This window comes from Prosopis cineraria, unplaced genomic scaffold (assembly GCF_029017545.1).
Source record: "Prosopis cineraria cultivar Desert tree isolate PC_DT_omini unplaced genomic scaffold, ASM2901754v1 PC4, whole genome shotgun sequence".
NCBI classification, from domain to species: Eukaryota; Viridiplantae; Streptophyta; class Magnoliopsida; order Fabales; family Fabaceae; genus Prosopis; species Prosopis cineraria.
Genome location: NW_026555335.1, coordinates 7,159,700 through 7,182,291, shown reverse-complemented (window position 1 = coordinate 7,182,291; position 22,592 = coordinate 7,159,700). Strand labels below are relative to the sequence as shown.

The 22,592-nt window shown below is 34.7% G+C and overlaps 1 protein-coding gene across 1 annotated transcript in view; it reads right to left on the bottom strand.

Moving 5' to 3' along the window:
* Positions 1 to 22,592, bottom strand: part of LOC129308780 (uncharacterized) — a 78,107-nt gene that overhangs the window by 46,061 nt on the left and 9,454 nt on the right. Inside the window, 16 exon segments of the mRNA XM_054950141.1 lie at positions 6,515 to 6,583; positions 6,826 to 6,966; positions 7,052 to 7,150; positions 9,585 to 9,681; positions 10,566 to 10,675; positions 10,776 to 11,003; positions 11,178 to 11,399; positions 11,478 to 11,598; positions 13,686 to 13,753; positions 14,099 to 14,194; positions 18,629 to 18,742; positions 19,106 to 19,454; positions 19,712 to 19,730; positions 19,733 to 19,800; positions 20,975 to 21,133; positions 21,268 to 21,425. Of these exon segments, the coding sequence (XP_054806116.1) occupies positions 6,515 to 6,583; positions 6,826 to 6,966; positions 7,052 to 7,150; positions 9,585 to 9,681; positions 10,566 to 10,675; positions 10,776 to 11,003; positions 11,178 to 11,399; positions 11,478 to 11,598; positions 13,686 to 13,753; positions 14,099 to 14,194; positions 18,629 to 18,742; positions 19,106 to 19,454; positions 19,712 to 19,730; positions 19,733 to 19,800; positions 20,975 to 21,133; positions 21,268 to 21,425 (2,118 nt within the window).

Here is a 22,592-nt window from a genome sequence, read left to right as displayed (position 1 = left end):
TTGACTGCCAATTTCCTTTTCAACAAGTGGCATTATTTTATAATTTGGTTTTAGCAAGTGGGTAGAGGTTTCCTCATGGGGAAGGAAACCTCATGCCTATAAATATATACTGAAATGTAACTTAAGGCAGATTTGAATGAATGAATTTGTAAGTTATATGAATGCTCTCTCTCAACTCTACGTCTCTGTCCCTTTGCTTCCCCTCCCTATCAGTTCCCCGTCCCTCTTCTCTTCCCCCTCTTCCTCTTTTTTTTTTTGCCATCCCTCTCCTTCTCTGTTCTCGCTCCCCCTTCACCTCTCACCCTATGTTTCTGTCTTCACTCCCATTTCCTTTTCTATTTGAGCTAGTGTGAGTGTGTATGTGTGTTTTACATTGCCGGTCAAAACCAGAAGCCACGTTGCTATTTGCCTCCTAACACGCCTACAGGCGCTAGTGGAGTTCTATACACGCAAGCTTCACGTACCCCACGCTTTTCATGCGTTGTCCTACAAGAGCATCCAGAAGCTGATTTTCTCCATTTTCTGAGGTGTTTTGTGAGATTTTCTTAAGCAATCTAAGAGCCTTGAATCATCATCTAAAGCTTCGTTGGGGGTAAAATTTCATCTTGCAGGCTTCTAAAGCTACATTAGTAAGACTGTTGACCCTCTCAGAACCTGTGTTTTTAATCGTTTTCTATGCTGCTTCGCATGGTTTCTTCTATTCAGATCTATCCTATGTGCATGAAATCATTTGTGGAAGTTTAGTTTGTGTTTATTATGTCCTAAATTATTAGTTACCTTTAGGAAAATCATAAGGCTCATAAGGAATATGTGGATCAAAAAATTCAAGAGTTGAAGGAGTATGTGAATAGTAAGTTTGTTGAAGCCTTAAGAGCTCTCAAATGTTTAGGCTAACAAAAGGACATGGAGATAACTTTCTCAAGACATGATTCTGATATTTTCAAGGCACAAGAGAATGGTACCCTCATCAAAAAGGGCTTCATCCATATTAGTTGTACCAAAAAGGGATACAAATAGCATTCATGGTCCTGTGATTGGGAGTGAAAGTATACATATGAAAGAGCTCAAGTCAGTAAATGGAAGTGACATAGATGTTACTATGAAGCAAGAGAAAGAATTTAAGTCAGAAGAAGTCCCTATAAAAAATGAGGGCATTAGTCTTAAAGTGAATCAAGGATTCAAACTGTTGACTAAAGACCACCGCTTAAAGGCAATAGAGACTTATGAGTGGGAGCAAGCTAGGGATCTTGACAAGAGAAGTGTTCAACTTCATCAAATTCCAAAACTATGTTGTTCATTAGGAAGGTTTTCCCAGTCACTATGATCATATTGCTTAATCTCCACACAGTCTCATTTCCACTACCTTGTATGATGGAAAGGATCTCTACATTAGCTGCTACCTGGAAGGATTCCCTGCATTGCACTTTAGAGGAGTTACATCAACTTCTCTACCCTCCAGAGGAGAGTTCTTTAAAGCAAGGGGGAATTGAAAGAAAGTATGAGAAATATTATTCTAGAAAGAATTAAGTTGCTTTTGTGTAATTTTAATACTTTTGTAAACAAAGAAATCTGAACATTAGCTATATATAGACAAGTCATTAAGGTCTTCTTGATAGACATGAGAGCTTAGTTTAAATAGACGAAGCTTGCACTCGTAATGACAGATCTGGATGAATGAAATATTTTGATTGAATATTCCGATAGCTGCCCCTTCTCTCTTTAGTTTTGTGTCTCCCTCTTTTCCACCCTCTCTCTCTATTTTCTTTCTCTCTTCTTCCTTTCTGTTTCTGTTTCCTCTCCTATTTCCTCTCTGTTTGCATTTGAGTGATTGTGTGTTACACCACAAAAATCCATCTCCAAAACTCAAGTTTAGAACTAACTCTTATATCGATTCCTCTTAGCAACCCAGCCAGTGTCTTCAGCAACGATTCCCAAAACAAGATCATCATGTTTTGGACCCTCTTCTATCATTTCTTTTAAGAGTAAAGTACATCAACCTCCCCTCTATTTTACCTTAATTACAAAGGCCTCCCTTCTAATTTTAAAACATATATAAACCTCCCTTGAAATCAAAATTTACATAACACACACTTCCCATCTATTTTAAAAATTCCATTTTCATTCATTTAATTAACCCTTAAATCATATATTTTGGACTAAAATAGCCCTCGTTAACATAAATGTTCAAGAGTCATTTAAGTTTCCAACTGATAATTATAATGACAAAAATAACATTAAATATAAAAATAAACTTATTTATATAGCATATAAGTTTAAGAGAAATCTATATACACTTATTTATAGAGTAATTTGACAAGTGCATATTTTAGAATTAAATAGGCGTAGATTTTGGTTTGGATTCGATTATATTTATTAAGATTTCATATCTATTTAATTAATATTTATATATTTTTTCCTACCACTTAATTATAAGATAAAAAGAAATTTTAATATAAAATCTACTCATATATTTCTTTTTTTATTTTGTAGGAAAATAATAGATTAAATAAAAGAAGAAAATGCAAAAGAAAAGAAAAAAAAATATATATATATATAGTGATGGAACAGCTGCTTCACAGGGAGCAAATCTCACATGTGGAGAGAGGAAGAGGTGAAAGATCATAGGAGATGACACGCTGCATGTCATTTATATTAATATACATATACATATATATATATATTAGAGCCCCATATCGATAAGGATAAAAGGAGAAGCCTCCTCTTTAACTATAAATACTCCCTCCATCAAGGCAGGAGTAATCCAATCACTTATCTGAGTACCTCAAGAATTGTCTCTAAGATATTTAGAGCCCGTAGAAGCATTTTGAAAGCTGAAAGCGAGATTGTTAAGGAGTTCTACAAATCATAATTATTTCTTTTCTACTCCTTAATTTTCTCTGTGATCATTTTTCATGATTGACGATTTTAGAATAGTATTATTTGATTTTATAATGTGTTTCTCAATTATCCAGTTGGGGTAGAGATGTAGCCCAATCGGGAACGAGTTTTCTATTTCGTTTGTTTTAACTCTTTGCACTTATATTTATGAATAGTTTTGTTCTTTTCAATTATATTTATTTCTCTTATTCTTTATATTGATTTAATGATAGGCCACCATTTAATCAAATCTGTGGGTAATCTTGATGGACTGAGAGGCGATGAGAAAACCTAGATCTAGAAAAATGAACATAAATAAGAAATAAACAAATAACTAGGTTAGGGATAGTTTTAGAAATTTGTAGTGATTTAAATTACAGCTTCACGGTTTAATTAGTTGCTTGGGTATCGTGGGAACAAATTCAACGTTAATTAGAAAGGGACTAATAATTCGGGAGAATATTAGAATATTTTACGAATAATTGTCACTATAATTGATCAGAGTCAACTCAAAGGGTAGAAACTAGCAACCTATAGAGTGAATCCTAAACCCCAACGCTTCAAATGATTGTGTTTTCATCATCATAATTTCTTAAATTTTTAATATGTGAGTTAACAAAAATAATATTTCCGACATATATGAATAAAAATTTAATAAATTAGAAATTTTCTTACCAAAAAAGAGTTAGAAATTTAATATAATGAAAGATAAATTAATTAATATAATTTATATTTATTTTATTAATTTAAATATAATTCATGTTTATAAATTTTAATATTTTGTAAAATGTTTATGAAAATATAACCATAATATTCATTAAAATTGAAGAAGAGAGAACATGTAAGATTATGAGGGCGGATTAGTAATTTTAATTTTCTTTACATGTTTTAATTAATATAATAAAGCAGTTTAGAATTTTAAACAGACTATTCCTCACAGTGTTAAGAAATTGACTTAAGTGTAGGTTTTGAAAACAGAAGGAAAGTCTCTGTAATTTTAACAAACTTGAAGGGAGATCATTGTATTTTACTCTTTCTTTCAGGGTAAACGTGTAAATTTAGCCACCAACTATTTTTTCTAGAGCATTGGGTACCCTATACTATCAAATGGTGCGAAACAAATCCTCAACTTTCAAAAATAGAACATCCAGTAGCCCATCATTAATTTCACGCAACGAACGTTATGTGGGGCCCACAAATGACAAGTGGCACTCCACCTCAGCCAGTGTAAAGATGCAAATTTAGCTATGAACAATTTTCAAAGAAGTATTGGGCAATCTCTACTATAAAAAACGGATCATCCAAAACCTTTCCATCAATTTTGGCCAAACATCTTTTATTTTCAAACTTCTAAGAACCACAATACGTCAATCTCTCCAATCTTCCTACCTTCATTCTCAATCTTAACTCGAGAAGAAGAGGTTCAAAGAGTTTTTATATAAAGACATTCACAAGGACAATGCCAATAAAGTAGAACCTTGATTTTACTATGCATGAAAGAAGCTTGATTTTAACTTAATTTAGTCATTTCTTTTACTTCGTTGACGTCATCCTTGTAAATGTCTTCAAATAAAACTCATTGAACCTCCTCTTCTTGAGTTTAGACTGAAAACAAAGGCAAAAAGATTGAAAAAATTAACACGTTGTAAGTCTCATAAGTATAAAAATAAACAGGGTTGGTCAAATTGATGAGATGGCGTTAGATGATCTATTTTTATAGTAGAGGCTATCCAATGCTCCTCAAAAAATAGTTCATCGCTAAATTTGCAAATTTACACATGTTGAAATGGAATGCCACCTATCATTTATGAGCCTCACATAACGTCAGTCTAGTAAAATAAATGGTGGTCAAATAGATGCTCCGTTTTTTAAAGTTAAGAATCTAGTAGCACCACCTAATAATATAGACTACCAAGTACTCCAGGAAAAATGGTGGCCACATTTGCACTTCTACCCTTCTTTTAATTGAGATTTATGCACCTCTTCAGCTCTCCTCCCTATAAATGCTCCATGAGATATCAAGGACCCTTCAGTAAGCCCTCCATCTATATTCTCTTCAGCCATCACTCAAAGTTCTTCCCTTGCTCCATAACCTTCTTCAACGGTGATCTTCAGAAATCTATTTTTATATATTCATTTCTTCTTTCTCTTTGCTTAACCCTTCCTCTTTTTCAACTATTCCCTCATCTGTTTCTTTCTTTGTTTCAATGTTCTTCTGTTCTTCCTTCATATCCTTATATTCTCTAGAAGATTTCTCAACATTTCGTACCTCAGTTTCAGTTTTCACTGCTTCATTGATTTTTCTTTTATCTGTCAAAGCATCTGATAGAGCTGAAGAATTAGAAAAGAGTTATATATCATTTCCTAGTGCCTACAGCATAATCTATGGGAAGGGAAATGGTGTAGGGAAGAGCAACACCAGTGGACTAAAGAATTATCCTCTAGTAGATAAGAGAATTACCCAAAGGTTCCTGACCATAAGGGGGGAAAAGTGATGTATGACTAGGGATTAGGTGTAGCTAGGGATATGTTCAGTCTTTTGTAACTTTTTGGGTCCTTAAATCTATCACTTTGCCTAGAGAGGGAGGTATGGAGTCTTTTGAAAATGTGAGTGGTAAGGAGAGCTCTGGCCTCTCAAATGCTAGGTTGGCGGTAGAGGAAGACTATCTTTCTTCATCATTTTCTCTTTCTGCTTTAGTGTGTTCATGAGTGGCTTATATTTTGTGATTCTATTCTGTGGGTGTATTTTGTACTGTTTCTCTGCAACTGTAATTTAAGTGTATAAGCATATGAGAGAGATGAGATTAGCTTGAATCATTATCCCACTTGTAATCCAATTTAGATATTCAGTAACAGTATTTTCAAAGTCCCATTTGAAGTGTATTTTCTGGTTTTTGCTTGCGTTAAGCTTGTTAGAATAGAGGGTCCTATCAGCATCTAACATTTCTATCATGTTATCTAAAAGCCCCAATAACTTCTCAAATATCTCATTCATGTCCAAACTTGAATGCTCCACCTCAAAGATTCCCATTTCCCCACCCAAATAAGACTGCTCTAAAACCAAAATGATGGAACCTACACCAACAATGCTATTAGAGTGATAGAAATCTGGCAGAGTGTAGGTCTAACCAGAAAAACTACAAGAAAGAATAGGAGAAAGTGGTAGAAAACTCACATACACTCATTCTGCTTCCCTAGCTTTTGAAAGGCTAGAGTTTCCCCCTCACAAATACTCACTTTTCTGCTTAACCTCCCACTAAACCCTTTGCCCAAATGTATACAACACATAGCCCCCCCTTCTCTCTCTCTCTCTCTCTCTCTCTCTCTCTCTCTCACACTCACACACGCACGCGCCACATGACCTAACCTTGGCCCAATAGATAAGAACCCATTAGTCATGGGTCCATAAGTAAAACACCAAGAATACTATAATGACATAAAGACCCAAAGGCTCTACAGCAAAAAATACCATAAACAGGCTTAAAAGAAATAAACAAAACTCAAGCATCAAGGTAACAACTAAAATAGTGAATAAGGGATTGACGCAGAGGCTTGAAACAATCTAGAGCCATTTGTGCCTTGATGCTAGAAATTGTTAACCTCAATGCAAATAGTGGAAGCTACTCTATACACAAACCTTTCCCCCACCACCAAGAACTTCAAGAAACAGACACTCATCAAGTTTCCCGTCAACAATATCTCCAACCTGAATAAAACATCATATACATCATCACTGATTCATGAACTTAGTCCAACAAGTAATCTGGGAAAATGCAAAAACATTCTACACTGCTAACCGCCTGTGAATCATTGTTTGAGAGAATCAAGAACTAAGACCGAGTAGAAAGGATTTTAATATTTACTAAGTAGAAATACATCTTCATATTACAAAATTTACCTCTCCTCAATCACACAACAAACAAAGCCTTGTGAAGGAATGCAGCTAACCTTTCCATATATAAACAGCTTCATTTCCATTAATGCCCCCTTAATAATAAGGTCAACTGATCTTTCATTTCTCTGATTTACAAAACTGCCGGAAGCTGTATCAACCTTTGAGTCACCAAGCACATCAACTGATGGAGCAGCCTATATGCAATGCAACATGGGTGCTTATATATCTACCACAATAAGGATCAAGATAATAGTGAAAAAATTTAATTATATGTCATACAGAAGCTTGATATGTTGCTTGTACAAGTCCTTTAAACCAGCTAGCCTTCTCATCTTCATCTCGAAAATCTAATATCCAAGTGCTGGAAGATTCAAGAGCCTGCAAGATATTATAGATTTTCATAAGGAAAGGACATAAAAAGGTTCAAGTGGCATTTCAAAAGAGAAGAAAGCAAGCAGAGCATGAACCAGAAACCCATATGTGATCTGTTTTTCAGATATATATTATAATATCATAACGGTCAACAATTCGCTAAGGTACATTTAAAACCCAAGGGATGGGGAGGAAGAAGTCAACAATTCAAAGGAGAAAAGCATATGAGAAATTTCAAACTATAACATACATAATCCTTTTGTTATAATAGAGTGACAGTTTGATTTTAAAAAGCATCTGACGTTTAAAGTGCAACCATGGAATGAAGACAGAAATACAAAGTAAAATATACTCAAAATATTCATCAACCCATACAATAAAGACAAGGTTCCTATTAGTCTCTGATGGAGACTTGGTAGCAAGGGATATCAGGTCCCCCATTGAGAAGCATGGAATGGACAATGGGACATTTAAGTAGGTTGGTTTTCCCACAATCCCATCTAAACAACTAACTTTTGGAATAGGGTTCTCCATCCTACCTAAGTACCCATCAACATCACAATGCTTACTCATGGGTACCCATCACCCACTATTAGACAAAACAAGCATCTCACTCTTCCCACTAACTATATTCTTTTGTTACTACTTCTTTAACCCTTTTACAACCTATCTCCTTTACACATTTTTGCCACAACAATCTTTGTCAACAACTTGCAAGCTAGGTTTCTAAAAACGATCAAACATATCGCCAGCAATGTTAGACTGCTATCCCATTTACACGCCAATCATTGAGTGACAATCAAATTTATTAAAGAGAAGAGAAAAACATACAAAAATGGAGGGAAAGCAGTCCTTCTAAAACAAAGAAACAGTTCAACAATCGCCTGATGAAAATGGGCGAAAGTGATAGGGAACCCTCCCCAAGGAAGAAGAACCAATCCACTTAAATTCTCCATTAAGCATCCCATATTACCTATGTTTGCATCAACACTCTTGCAAATCTGTTTATTAGAAATATTTGCCACAGAACATTGATATCTTGTAGGAAATGTAATTAGACAGAGGGTGCCAAGTGCAAGGACCTTACCCCATGCTAGATAAGATAGTGAGATTTTGACAGAGTGCCGATCATGGTGGAATTCTGGATAATTTGAGAAGTTAGAGATATATTAGGAATAAATATTATTTTATTTTAGATATTTTCCTTTTAATAATATTGTTTAGATTTTATTTAGATATTTACTTATCTAAATTTTATTTAGATATCAGATATTTAATTATTTAGATTTTATTCAAATTTTATTTAATCATCTAATTATTTAGATTTTATTCATTATTTTAGATTGTCCTTGACATTATAAATATGCTTGACAACTCAAAAGTAAGCATATCATGAATTAAACAAACTTTTGACCCTTCGAAAATTCTCCTAAGCGTGGCTATTGAAAGAAATATAAAATGAGATTATTGTTCTACATCATCTTAATAGATTTATTCCTTCTATTTTCTTCTATCAATTTGATCTCTTATTAATATATGGAATTAGATTCTGATTTCACATTTTAATAAAGAACTACTCTTCTTATTTCTCTCTACCCATCTTAGATCCTATCAGATTTGTATTGAAATAATCAGTAGCATTGACAGACCTTTGGATGTTCATTGTAGAATGAAATAGTGTTTGAATAAAGGTGGAGAACTGTTTGAAAATGTTGATGGTTTAAGTTTCTTGCTCGTAAGGTGCTATGTAAGTCTTCTGTGATCACTAACAAAGGTAATAAATCATCTACACCCGTGACAAGATAGTATGCGGTGATGTATATGATATTAAAATGGAAAAAATGCAAAATTGGCTTCCTGTTACTGTGAAGCCAATGTGTTGCTATTAAGGTAGAACAACAGCACCATGCATTCTAGTTTTCTTGTTGGCCAAGTTCTGGCCATTTGAAAAGAGTAGGACTCACGAGGCTCTGATACCAAGCAGATTTTATATGATTGAGAGTCTGACTTATGATTGATTCAAATGAATTTGCACATTCATAACAATAGCATTAAATCCCACAAAATCAGCAGTTACAATATTAACATATAAAAAAATTAAATCAAGCAACACAAAAAGATTACAAAACCATAAAATCAAGAAATAAAGGGAATTATAGGCAATAAATACGAGATTCAAGCAAAATTAGGTCAGGGTAAATTTAAAAATTCACAGATAATCAACAAAAGATGTTTCTGATAAGTTTGACACACAATTTAAATGTTTGTCAATAAAACAAGCTACCCCACACAACTTGAACCAAATCTCGACATTGGCTAGACACCACAAAAATTGAAAACAATTGAAACCCAAACATCAGTAATATGCAGTAATATTAATTATCCTGGAGATGAAATGTCATTTGTTATGAGATCATTAATTGAAAACAATTTTATTTACCTTCTGAATGTCCATTCCCCTGAAACATACAGCAATGCAAAATGAGGAACCGCCAATATTTGCTGGAGGAACCTCAAGGACTTGCCTACCACCCATACTGCATAGATCAAAGCATATGTTTAGCATAACAATCAATAATTCAGTTTCCAATTTCAAAAACACGAAGAATAAAGGTAACTAGATGAAGTGGCAGGTCCTTGGTGACTTTGTATCCAAGAACAAACTGTCAAAGAGTTAGAACCTCAGCGTGGCACTTTCATTGGAGAAATGGAGTTCATTGCTGATGAAATTACAATTTTTTACACTCCTGTTCATGCAGAAGTGCATCCCTTTTTTTTTTTTTAAGCTGTCAATGAAAGGATGAAAATGATACCACACCTCATTTAAAAAAGGCCACACAAATGTAGATGCATTTAGAATAGGTTTGAAGTGCAGCTTACATATATTCATAACAAAGCCACAGGTCCATATGGCTTCCCCTCTTTGTCAGAATAGTAAGTGCACTTTAGATATATTCATAACAAAACACAATTATGCAAGCAATCAGGATAGGCTTAACACCCTGCTAACATGTCAAAAGGGCATAATTCCTTACCACAAAATTGCTCCTTCGCATCTCAATGGAGTTGTCTTACTGACACAACAATCATTTAAGCAGCGTTCTTTTCATTTCAGTTCCTCTTGCAGATTTACAATGAATGGAGTCTTTTTTGACTTAGCAGAATAAAGCTTGTTGATGTTATGGAGTCCTTTTCAAGTTACAGTTTTTCCTTTTCAATATCTCCTGTTCAGAAACCTTTCTGTTACTCTAGAAGGATTTCTTGTCCTTTGTCTACATACCTCTCCTTTCTCTCACAGACTTCTTTTCATTCATCGAAAAAATGACGAAAGAAAATAATTTTGAAAAAAGAATAGATGATTGTTATCCAAATGACTTAAATTAAAATCAAATGAAAAATTAGAAATATCAATGTGCAGCACCTTAGGTATCTCTGGTAACTTTGAGACTTTGCAGATTCAAATACATAAAAATAAGATCCTGAAAGCAACAGGAAACAAGGCTGCCAAGTAGCAATTGAGTTGCCAATTCCCTGTAAAATGAAATTCATTTGGAATATTCCTAAGTCAAACAAATTAACTGAGTGAAATCAACTACAGACAAGCACATAGTACAGAGAACCAGGGAGATACCCTCCAAACAAGGATTCTACCATCAGCAGCAAGATCTGCAGGACTCCAAGGAGCAAGTTTAGCCTGGAAGTTTTCTGCAGTAGACTGACTACAGGTTTCAATCGTCCCATAAAATATGTTTAGCAGGTCCATGATTTTAGAATGTCTGTCCGGAGAAAAGTGAATCCCCACATTTGGCACTTGAACCGAGATGCGAGTTGACGGATAACTTGGATGTGGCACTTTAATCTTGAATAATTCAATAGAGAATACCAGGATAAGAACAAAATGTGAATACTAAAATATCATCTAGAATTTAGAAGGGAAATTCAGAAAATGAGTCGCAACAGAATAGATGGGGCATTGTACTCTTGAGCAATCCATATATGCATGGGTGCGTATAAAAATTGAAGATGAATGTACCTGATCTACAAGTACTGCCATTCCACACCTATCAATAAGAGAACATTTATTTTCAACTATGTCTACAACAGATGAAAACAGTTGCTGATTATCATCACTAGGTTTCACCAAACTGCAATCCCAATAGTCAGAGCCACAGTCTGTAAAAAAAGCAGCAATATCTCGCCCAGTGATCAAAAACTGAGAATAAGGATTTTTCCTCTGCTCATCAGACTGACTTTCCTGTGCGAAAATAAAACCATTTCAAACAGAGTCAAGCTAAAATAGAACAACTCAAAGCCTCATATCTCAGGAGCATACCACTGTGTGCAGTGTAAAATGACCAAAATCCAAAATAAAGTGATCATCACACTTCCGGGAGCCACTAGATCTGAGAGGAACTCTAACTTTCGGAGCATCAAGATCAATGTCAAATGCAAATCTGAAAAACCAGTCAAGAATCAGAAAAAACAGAAAAGCAGAAAAAGAATCAGTCAAATGCAAATCAATGTCAAATGCTAAGAGTAGGCTCTTTCCACAAAAACAGAAAAAATAATAACAAAATTTAAAGGTACACCAACAAGAATCAAAAGATCTTCAAGTCAGTGACTGTCAGTCAACATTATACACATTTTGATATCATCAAAAAGATGGAAATTTAGTATCCGAAGCTGTAAATAATGCATTCAAGTATCATCCAGATGCAATAAAGCTTGTGAAGAGACCAAACACTCTAATGCAACAAATCTTTCTCATGCCGCAATTTTTTTCCTAGGAAGGACATCAAACACTTCTCATTCATAGTTTGCTTCCCTCTTAATAAAATCCTTCTTTGTTCCATTTAAAAACAAAAATAAAATTCCACGTGTTCTATTTCCTGGATGAAAAGATAAATATATCAAAACAAAAGGCTTACAAAGAAATAGAAGAATTTAATCAAAGCCAAAGGCTTGGCAAAATACTTCAAAAGCTTTCATAATTTATAAGAAAGATAGTTCCTCAGCAAGTCTAGAAAGGAGTCTCCCCCAAAGAAAGCTCTGTGCGGAAAACCAAATCTACAGGCTTCATTTAAAAAAGAGACAAGAGATTTATGTAAAGTATCCTGTCCCAATGTCAAGGAACAAGACTTTCCCTTCATGTATTCTAGTCCAGCAAAAGACACCAAAGAGTGTAATAAAAGCACACAGCCACCACATCTCCTTACTCAGACCAAAATGAAATTTCATGCCATATATCATGTAAATCAAGCGAAACTCTGCCATAAGCTCAAACTTAAAAACTCTTAAGAACCTACTAAGCATAGTATAGATAACATTCCATCAGAACCACATCCTAGATCAGCAGGACACCAGTAAAACAGATAATATAGAAAAGAAATTAAAAAAAATAACTGCTTAAACTGACAAATCACATCATTAGTTCATTGCAGGACAAAATGTGTGCAAGAGCTTTTAGTGCAAGGGCACAAATGTCTGAAGCCCAAGTTTAATTACAGCACACAGCATTATGAGCTATGAAACATGAAGACTTCAGTAAGAGAGTTGTATCAGTGCCCAACAAGTAACAAACACACATTAGACACAAAAAATTAGATGAAGACACTCGAATTTTTTCATGGCACCATGTCCATGTACATACATACAGAAATCCTAGATTAAGAGAATATTCAGCTTGAAAGGAGTCAAAGTTTCTGTAATGAAATAAATCCTTGGAGAAATCCAGAGCTCATAACTAATCAATTTATTGGTGGTGACAAGCATAAGTACCTTCTGACTTTCTCAAGTGTTTTTGAGACTTCTTCAGACTCCAACTTAAAGAAAGGATACAGTTTTGGTATCTACTCAAAAACTAAAAAGGAAAAAAAAACAAGAAGAAGAAGAAGAAAAGAAATCCCACAGCAGGCATGCCTATATCTAAATCCCTTGCCTCTTTTCAACAAACCAAAATTCATTAACAGGATAGGACATCATAGACCAGCAAACCTCTGAACAACTAAAGAAAGGCAGTGAAACTTCAGAGTAAAAAAATGGTTATAATGCACTAAACTCCATCAGCAAAATCCTAAACCCAACACAACATAGAGCATTATGCTCTAAAGTAGAAATGATTGGTTGCAAATTCCATGGTGCTCTAACAAAATTGATCGAACCAACAAATAGACCACTCTTCAAGAATACATTGCAGTCTTTTCAAGTAACAAAACATTTAAACTTTAATCTATATATGTAATTCACTTGTCAATGACTACTCAAAATACCACAGGATTCCAATGAAGGTTACTTAAAACATGGTAAATTTTCATCCAACAACCAGCAAATGGCATAGCTCCAGAGATTAAATCAACAGAATAGATGTGACATGGATTCAAATTGGTTCTACATTAACGTTCTATACCAAGTGAGAACCCTTATAATATTCTCCGCAGTTGTAGAGGAAGGAAGTTTCAAAACAGCATAACACAATCTGACAAAAAAAAAATCTAACATGATAGACATTCCCCCCCCCCCAAAAAAAAAAAAAACTGACAACCTTCTTTGTTCCTCTAAAACAATTTGAAATTGCTCCTGTGCTCGACGAGTTACTTTCTCAAGCTTCATCTGCCATTGCGTTCAACATTTAAATTATTAGCACAGAAAGGTTAAAACACTAAAATGGTATTCTGTTCTATCATTGCTAAGGATAAATATTACACAAGCCCTCCCCAATCACCAAAAGAATATAAATATCAACAGTAGCATATAATATTGAAAACTTAATTTAAAGGAATATCATGTCATTCTCAATATTCAAAGGTTTCCACAAGATATGTAACCAATTACATCCGAAGACTCCCTCGTCTATATCAAGGGTACATGTTTTGGGTAAAAATGATCAGATAAACAAAGAAAAGTCAGAATGAAAGCTGTAATTTATCCAAAAATCAAATGCAAAGAAACCAATACCTGCAGAGCAGTAGCTGTCTCCAATGCAACTGTGGGACTGACAGCATTGCTCCTCCTAACAAACTCTAGGAAACGATCAATGCTTTCCATCAATACCTGCCATCAAAGAATCATTCTTCTCGTAACAATCATGAAAAAATAAGAAGCTTCTAAATTAAATAATTGATTAACCAGTGTCTAAGGGGCATAAGTTATTGCCAATGCAAAGATTTTACAATACTATGCAGCACTTAAAACAGCGAAGAATCCCATTCAGCATGGTCGAATAACACACTAAGATTTATCATCACATTATCAAAGAAAAGATTGACAGTGGTCAAATTAGCCTTCCTCGTAGATACACTTGCTAAGGATCCATTTGGTTTTAGCATTCTCACATTTGAAAGGACTTTTGTGGATCCCAATTTTACCCAATGTTGCTTGGATTTCAAACACCCTTTAAAAGTACATTCCCCAATTCCATTTGAAACAGCTAAAAAGTCCATTTCCCCAACATTACTTTCACCAGCTTTTACATTTAGAGTAGAGCTGAGGCATCAAATGAGAAAGTTAAAAAATTAAACTACCCTACATTGCCCCTCTAAACACATCAGCCAGATTCCTTCTAGTGTGTTCATGAGCCTCTCCATATATTTGCACTTTAGATTTTTTATTTTTATTTTTTTGCAATTTAAAATCAAAATAGGGTCATCCAGTATCTCACAAAATTTCAAATAAATAGGTCCCACAGTTGATCAAATGTTTAAGAAGTCGTCACAGAACTTCTTACAAGATAATGAGCAATTTATATATTCAATTTTTAGTATCATGCTATCCACAATGCTTGATATAATCAATTTTCTTCGGCTAAAAGAATTTAAAAATCTTGTTATTTAAGGCTTTTTATTCAGAAAAGGAAAAACATTTATGCCATTAAGCTTATACATTTAACATAAACTGAAGAATTACTCATGTTAAATTTTGTTTTTGAATTATATACAACTATTTATAATTTTTTTTTGTTCAGCATATCAAGTTTTACGTTATTTATATGCTTTTTACTTTTATAATTAAGCATATCAAATTTTATATAGTTTATATATTTTTCCAACAAATCAAGTTTTATATAACAAAAATAACATATCACAAAATTGATTTATTTTTCAGCAATTATACATTTAATAGTACTTTCCATTATATATCATCCAAATAATTTTCAATTTAGCAAAATAACTTCTGAAAAAAATATATCCAACTACAAATTTTGTTACAATAATCGATTTTTTCCAAATAAACTTTTGACAAATTAAAAAGCAAACGCACACTGAAGCTCTAACTTGCATACATTATGTAGAACTTGAAGTCAAGTCAGGAATAGTTAACATCTATTCACCTACTTGAGAGGAGAAGTGTTAATTTTGCTGCGCCTCTCTTCTAGGGTTTTGCTTCCACCTAGGATTGAAATTTGACCTGATCACATCATTAATCATATATGATGTGATCAATACTGATGGCATCTTAATGATGTAATTGCCTAATGCAAAAGAACCCCATCTACAACCAGAACATTGCCTTCACTTAGTGCTCCACAATTTCTAAGAGACAAGATTCACATCCTATTTTTTCTCCCTCCATCTCCAAGTAGCCACCACAACATGCCAAGATTGACTGTACCAAATGCAGGGCCATCTAAAGATAATATCCCATGCATAAGATAACAAGTTCAAAAGGTTTCAGCAATTCCAAAACTGTAATGCAGCCAAAAAAAAAAAAATATGCTGCATATCAGCAACGATGAAGATAAGACTGTGTCAAGAAAGCCAAACAACAATTTCCATCATTCCTAAAACAAAGGTACCCTCTGTTGTCCCCTTTGATGCCTAATGCAAACGAACCACATCTGCAGCCAGAGTATTATCTTTGATTAGTGCTCCACAATTTCTCTCTAAGAAACCAAATTCACATGCTATTTTTTTCTGCTTCCATCTCCAAGTGCTCCACAATGTATGTCACATGCTACAAGTACCTCAAACCTATGAGAAACTATGGCCACAGGCCAGTAGTGCAGGTAGAAACCTAAAAATAGTATGAACCACCTCACAAAGAAGAGTAAGCAGCATATGCAAGTGAAAATTCAACTGGGTGACAACTGACAACCACTCTAGAAGATAGCTCATTGACATCATCTTTCCTTGCAGGCCTGAATATCTCATCAATAAATTCTACAAATATAGCTCAGCTAGTAGATTCAAAAACACTAAAAGGTGCTTGCTCTCCCTCACCTCATTTTTTTTACCTACCATTCAAGGTTCGTTGGTGGGGGAAAAAAACCACATCATGAGCTCATGCTTGCTCTCTCCCACATCATGAGCACATGCCTGAACCAGGGTCATTCCTTATGTAAGCGGCTGATGACAATGGAATCCAAAGCATAATTTTTACTCTGGTTGGATATGTTGCTTGGAAGAATTGTTCTCCTTGTCATCAACATTTGCTTCCAGCAACCATTGGCAAAAACTAAAATCTAAGGGTTTGATTTATTTCTATTTAAAAAAAAAAAACTTGTTTGAGTAGGTATTTTGCTTTTAACTGTTTCCAAAACTTATCATTTTTTTTCTAAAACCAAAAAAAAAAAAATGGAAACACCTTAGAGTTGTTTCTATTCCCTTTTTCTGCTTCAAGAACACACTACAATCAGCCATTAGAAGCTACTGTCACTACTCACTAGTGCCTATTGCCACTGCCCATCATTGCCCACCACCACAGCCAGACATCACTAGTCCCCATCAGTAACCCCAATTGGCCACCACCATCAACCATCGGTATTGGCCGCCACCTATCATCACCAGTCGCTGCCAGCTAACAACCTTTGGCCACCACTGAGTAACTACCATCGGCCACCGTGGTCACCACTGATCATCATCAATCACTGCCAACTACCACCATTTGCCAATGGCAGCATTTGGTAACGGCAGTGATAAGAGGTGGCTAGTGGTGGTGGTTGACAATGGTCAATGGCAATGATAGCAGAGTGATAGGAGGTGATAACAACTGATAATAACAGTGACAAGTGGTGATTGATGGCTAAAGACATGTTTTCGGAAAAAAAAAAGTTTTAAAAATTCATACTCTAAAATTGCTTTTAAATTAATATAATCAAACATTTTTGTTTTGTTTTGAAAAACAACTTTTAAAATTGATTTATAAAATAGGTTTTAAAAATGAAAATTGGGAACAAAATTAAACGAGCCCTGAGATTCCCATTACCATCACTTCTTCCCTCCTTATGCTAATGTATGTCCGTTTCCTTCTTGCGGCCTCTACACAAATGGAATACCAACTTTTCTCTAAGAAGGCCTAATAGATAAGCAGTCCAAAATTAGCCTTGAGCCCTCTTCTCCACTTAATTCCCCTGATTCAAACAAAGATCTATCTTTTCCCCATATTTTTGCCAATGCCATCAACTTCCTCTTTTGCAACATAGTTGCCATTTGCACATGTAGAACATCTCCCCATGAAAACAACACTCCCACTTTCTCATCCTAGCTTTTTTGGTATTTGACACGAGCTCTTATAACAGGATTATTTTCAACCAGGCTCTCAATTTGCCTCCTAAATTGGCTTTGATGGGTTCAAAAAATGTACGAACTTCTTATTTCACATCCTCTCATGGTTAGTTCTCAAACGCATCACATAGTGGTTCAAGATAAATTTTAGATGGTGTAGACATCAAACAATATCTCCTTGTGGATTTCTCCTACCTATTTTGCTTCCAAGTACTTCCTTCTCCATCCTTAACTCATCCAAAAGTGCCTTTGAATCTATACCTTCTGTCTTCTCAATTTGCTATGCAAGTGAAATCTCCACTTGATTATTTTATCATGTATCTCCATCATCACCACCTTAAACGATTTCATTTCTCCCTTCATCTTTGCAGATACTCTCTCCAAGGTTTTAACTTCAATATTTTTCCCCATACCCTCATAATCATATGGCCTTGGTACTGAATTGCAGGAACCTCCAAAAGTCTAGTATGTATAACCAGCTACAATTCCTGCAAAGATCAGTGACAACGGACAGAGGTTGCAAGCTAAGATGATTGCTACATGGGTTGAACAACAAGGCTTTTGAGCAGCTAGAGGCTCTTGCAAACCACATTCAAATTTCCTAGCCTCACCCTACCCAATCCTACATGCTTTCCACCTCACCCCCCTCACGTAGCATGTGATGAGCAAGTTAGGCTTGGAGTTACCACGTTTATAACCGCTTACCCCTCCCCCTCCAGTAGATCACATCCATTACAAGTAAATTTCCTCTTTAGTGCACCAGCCTTCCACTATACCCGCCCTTGAATTACTTTCTCCATTCTCTTATGGGATTCAATTTCTTCTTATATCATTATTGCATAAGGATATGATAAAACTTAGCTCATGCTGTTCATGAACTTAAAAGTGACAAAAGAACAAATGGAAGAGGCATAGAAGCAAACTAAAAATGCAAGAAATTTATGTTCCCACTATCATTTCAACATTCTAAAAATTGAGAAAATACCGTAACATGGCAAGGAGAAATTGTAGCTGATAGCCTCCAGTCAATGTTCTCCCCAACTGGCAAGTGCACAAAACTAGCAGCTAATGCATTCACCTTCTGCTCACTACAGACACTCTGAACATCAAATTACCAAGAAGTGTAAGCTATCAAACAATAAAATATTACAAAATAAAATAATTATTAAGCAAATATCACATGGCTAACTAGTGCATTGGGCCAAGAAAGAGAAAAATAGTGAACAAGATAAAAGATAACCAAAACCCATGGTAAAAATGCTTGGTCCAGAAATAAAGGAGATAGAACTAGTTCTGTATGTTTGTTATATCAGCAAATCAAAGAGCAAGATAAATTTTTTATTTTAAAAAGTGAAACATAAAAAATTCAGCTCCACGCAATAGTTTTGTGTGCTTCTGTAGTGTCAGCAACTTAAAATACTTGCGACTAAGTTTATTTTCACGGCATCAGATAAAAGTAGACCTGAGCAAGGGAACCTTCAGGAGCAGATAAACCATAAAATTTCAGTAAAAGATCACAGTAGACACTGCGATGCTTAAACTTGGTCGACACATGAAGTTGCTCAAATCGACTGCACATGATTTCCATCTGATTCATGCTAATAATCCTGGCTGCAGCCTGACCAATAGATATTGTTACCACAAGCTTTATCATGTTCTGTGTGTCCCTTGAAGTAAGTGCCAAGTCCTCATCAGGCTGGTAACTTAGTAACTTATTGATTGCCTCCCACTCCTCTTTCGTCAATCCTTGCTCCGAAAACTGCAGTTCCTCAGAGGCATCATCAAACAAGGCTTTTTCTGTGTCAGCACGCCTGTATAAAGGGGGAAAACTTCAGAGAGGCACCAAGGCATTTTTCCATGGAAAAGGAAGAAATCCAAATATTTAGAGGCCCCAAGGAAGTTTTGTCAAAGAAATCCAAATGTAGAATTACAAATATATCAAGGGGGGAATCTTCAGTGAGACCACAAGGCATTGTTTCCCGAAAAAGGAAGACATCGTTATAAAAGAAGAATAACAAATAAAAACAATAAGTTAACCTCTTGAGAGAGAAAAAGGTGTTGCTCATACCATCTGAATGAAAACCAACTTTTTTGACCATTCTTCGTTGAGCTGCTACCTTTGATTTCACAGATTCAACTTTGGCATGAGCTAGTAACCTAAACAAACATAACAAGCAAAATTGACACACTGATTATCATTTTTCTGTTATAAATGAACATTTATTAATGGAAGAAGATAAAAATGGAGTACTAAAAGGGCAAGAATATTCTGCTACTTGATCATGAGAAAAAACAGACTAGAAATTAACCTTGGAAAACATTAATCAAATGTAAAATCAGCTTCCAACTCCTCTGGATATTTGTCAAGAACAGCCTTCCAGAAATAACTATGAGCTAATCATTCTAGTATCTTACAGCTTTAACTGGATTGCAACTCTTTATGGGAAACCCATATTGATGCATATTGATTTAAGACTTACACAGTTTTCAGCTATCGTTTTCCCCCTTAGGAGAACATCACGCCTTCTACCCCTTAAAATTCTCCTCCCAGATGAAATTTCAGCTAATCCAAAACAATCTTATTTCCTTGTATGATTCTCTTCAATATCTAAACATCTATATCTACATATAATAATAAAAGTTCTGAGAATATGCACTCTTCAAGAACAATGAAGACCACAACTCATTTCTTAGGCTCCATGCAACATACAAGACACGCACTAATTATAGTAAATTATACATGACTCTTACCTATTGATCATAAACTTACGTTTAAAAGATTGCTTTTATATATATTGAATGAAATGGTTACCCATAAAATTTCAAAACAAACAAAGCAAATAACATCACAACTGCTGTTTCTCCAAGTCAATTAACCCCTTACAAATCAAGGTGAGAGTACTAAAGGAAAAAAACAGAGCGTCAAGCCTATCTGCTTCTCTGGGCCTCCTGCTAGTTTCTAGCCAATTGGAAGACTTATTTGGAACTAGCTTCCCAATAGATTGCTTATAAATCAATGACACTTAGACAAGCAAGCAAAAGCATCAACCACAGAAGTATAGCAATCATGAAATATACATCCTCAAACGTTGAACAAAAAGGAAATCCAGAACATCAACAAAGTGCAGAGCTAAAACCTTAGATGCACACGTAAGTTAATTATTTAAACATGAAACTCTTCTCAGTTTCGGTTTAGTGCAAAATGAACTAATGTTTCAATGATGGAAAAAGAATCATACCAAAGCATGGAATCAAAAAGCATATATTACTCAGAACAATCATCAGTGATTTCTGTAATTACAACCCAATAAACAGGAAACTATATACACACCTCCACAAAAGGATTACTTTTGGATCGAGATCTTTTTCTATTTCTCTTATTTCTGAATGATTAACGTGTGATGAATGTTGAAGAGAAGCCATATACAATTGAATGTATTGCCGACGACGCAGACAAAGATCCCGAATTTGATCCCATGACAAGCGATAACTGATTTAGTACAGCACATGCAGGGTCAGCATCCACACCAAGAATTAAATTGAAAGCACAAACTAATGTTATTAACACTTTCTTGCATATAATGAAAACTGCCTTAAAAAAATAGATGACACTGTCAACACTACCAGATCCTCTTCTGCTGTAGCCCAGCTTGAGCAGCATACTTCCACCATAATTTGGGGGACTCTGAAACTGGAATTGAAGGCCTTAAATGGGAAACTTCTAAATATGTCTTGTATCTTGAAACAGCTTCCAAGAGCCTAATCCAATCATGATATTGAGCCTGTAAATTCAGAAGGAAAAACAAACAGAGTATTTCATGGAGGGGACAAGATCACCAACATCTTTCCAGCAGAATTCAATATGAACAATCTGCTTGATAACACAGGAAGTATAACCTTAAGAGGAACACTGAAACTTTCTTTTCTCTAAAAATACTAGAAGCCAAAAAATGATCCTAATTTCATAAATTTTTTGTTGAGTCAAAATGGAAAAACAATATATTTTTATGGACAAAGAGAATAAATTTTATTAGATAGAAAGCAATGCAAAGGAGAAGGGAAATAAGATAATCTCCTTAAAAAGAACATTAAACATAGTAGCTCTACAATATCTCAAGCAGCAAATCAAACAAGATAATTCCTTGAAAATCATGATGAGTGCTACAGAAAGGCAACCCCAGGACAGTTTCCGTGGTAAGTAGCAGTGCCTCATGAACATTCTTAATCTAAAGATATAATACATTTTCCTCACGTGAAAACCATTGTGGTTGGGCGTTTGGAAAATCAGTTTAACCTGGAATAAGTCATAAAGCTGCATCATAATGGAGTGGAACATGGCAATCAAAAACATATTCAATCAATCAGAAATTTAGGTTATTTTATCAGAGAAGGATAAATCAAAATACTAAAAGGATAAAAAGCAGGGAACATAAAGTAATAAAAAATTTAGAATTTATTATTTTAAAACAGTTGGCAGTAAAACAGTCAACAGTAAGATAGAATATCTGCATTGTAATTTTGATAAAAGATCAATTAGTAATAATTTGAAAGTAAAATTGGGAGATTAGATTATACTTCAAGCGGAAAAATTTAAATATTTGGGAGCTATTATTCAACATAATGAGAAAATTGATGGGGATCTTACACATAGGATACAAGCTAGGTGGTCTAATTGGAGAAAGACTAAAGGAGTTATTTGCAATCATAAGGTACCTAATAAACTTAAAGGAAAGTTTTATCGAACTACTATAAGACCAGCTATGTTATATGGCAATGAATATTAAGCTTTAACAAGAAAAAAAGAACAAAAAGTGGAAGTAGCAGAAATAAGAGTATTAATATAGATGTACAAGCATACACGTAAAGATAAAATTCAAAATGAAAACATATGAGAAAAAGTGGGCATTACACCTATTGAAGGAAAATGTTAGGAAATTGTTTGAGGTAGT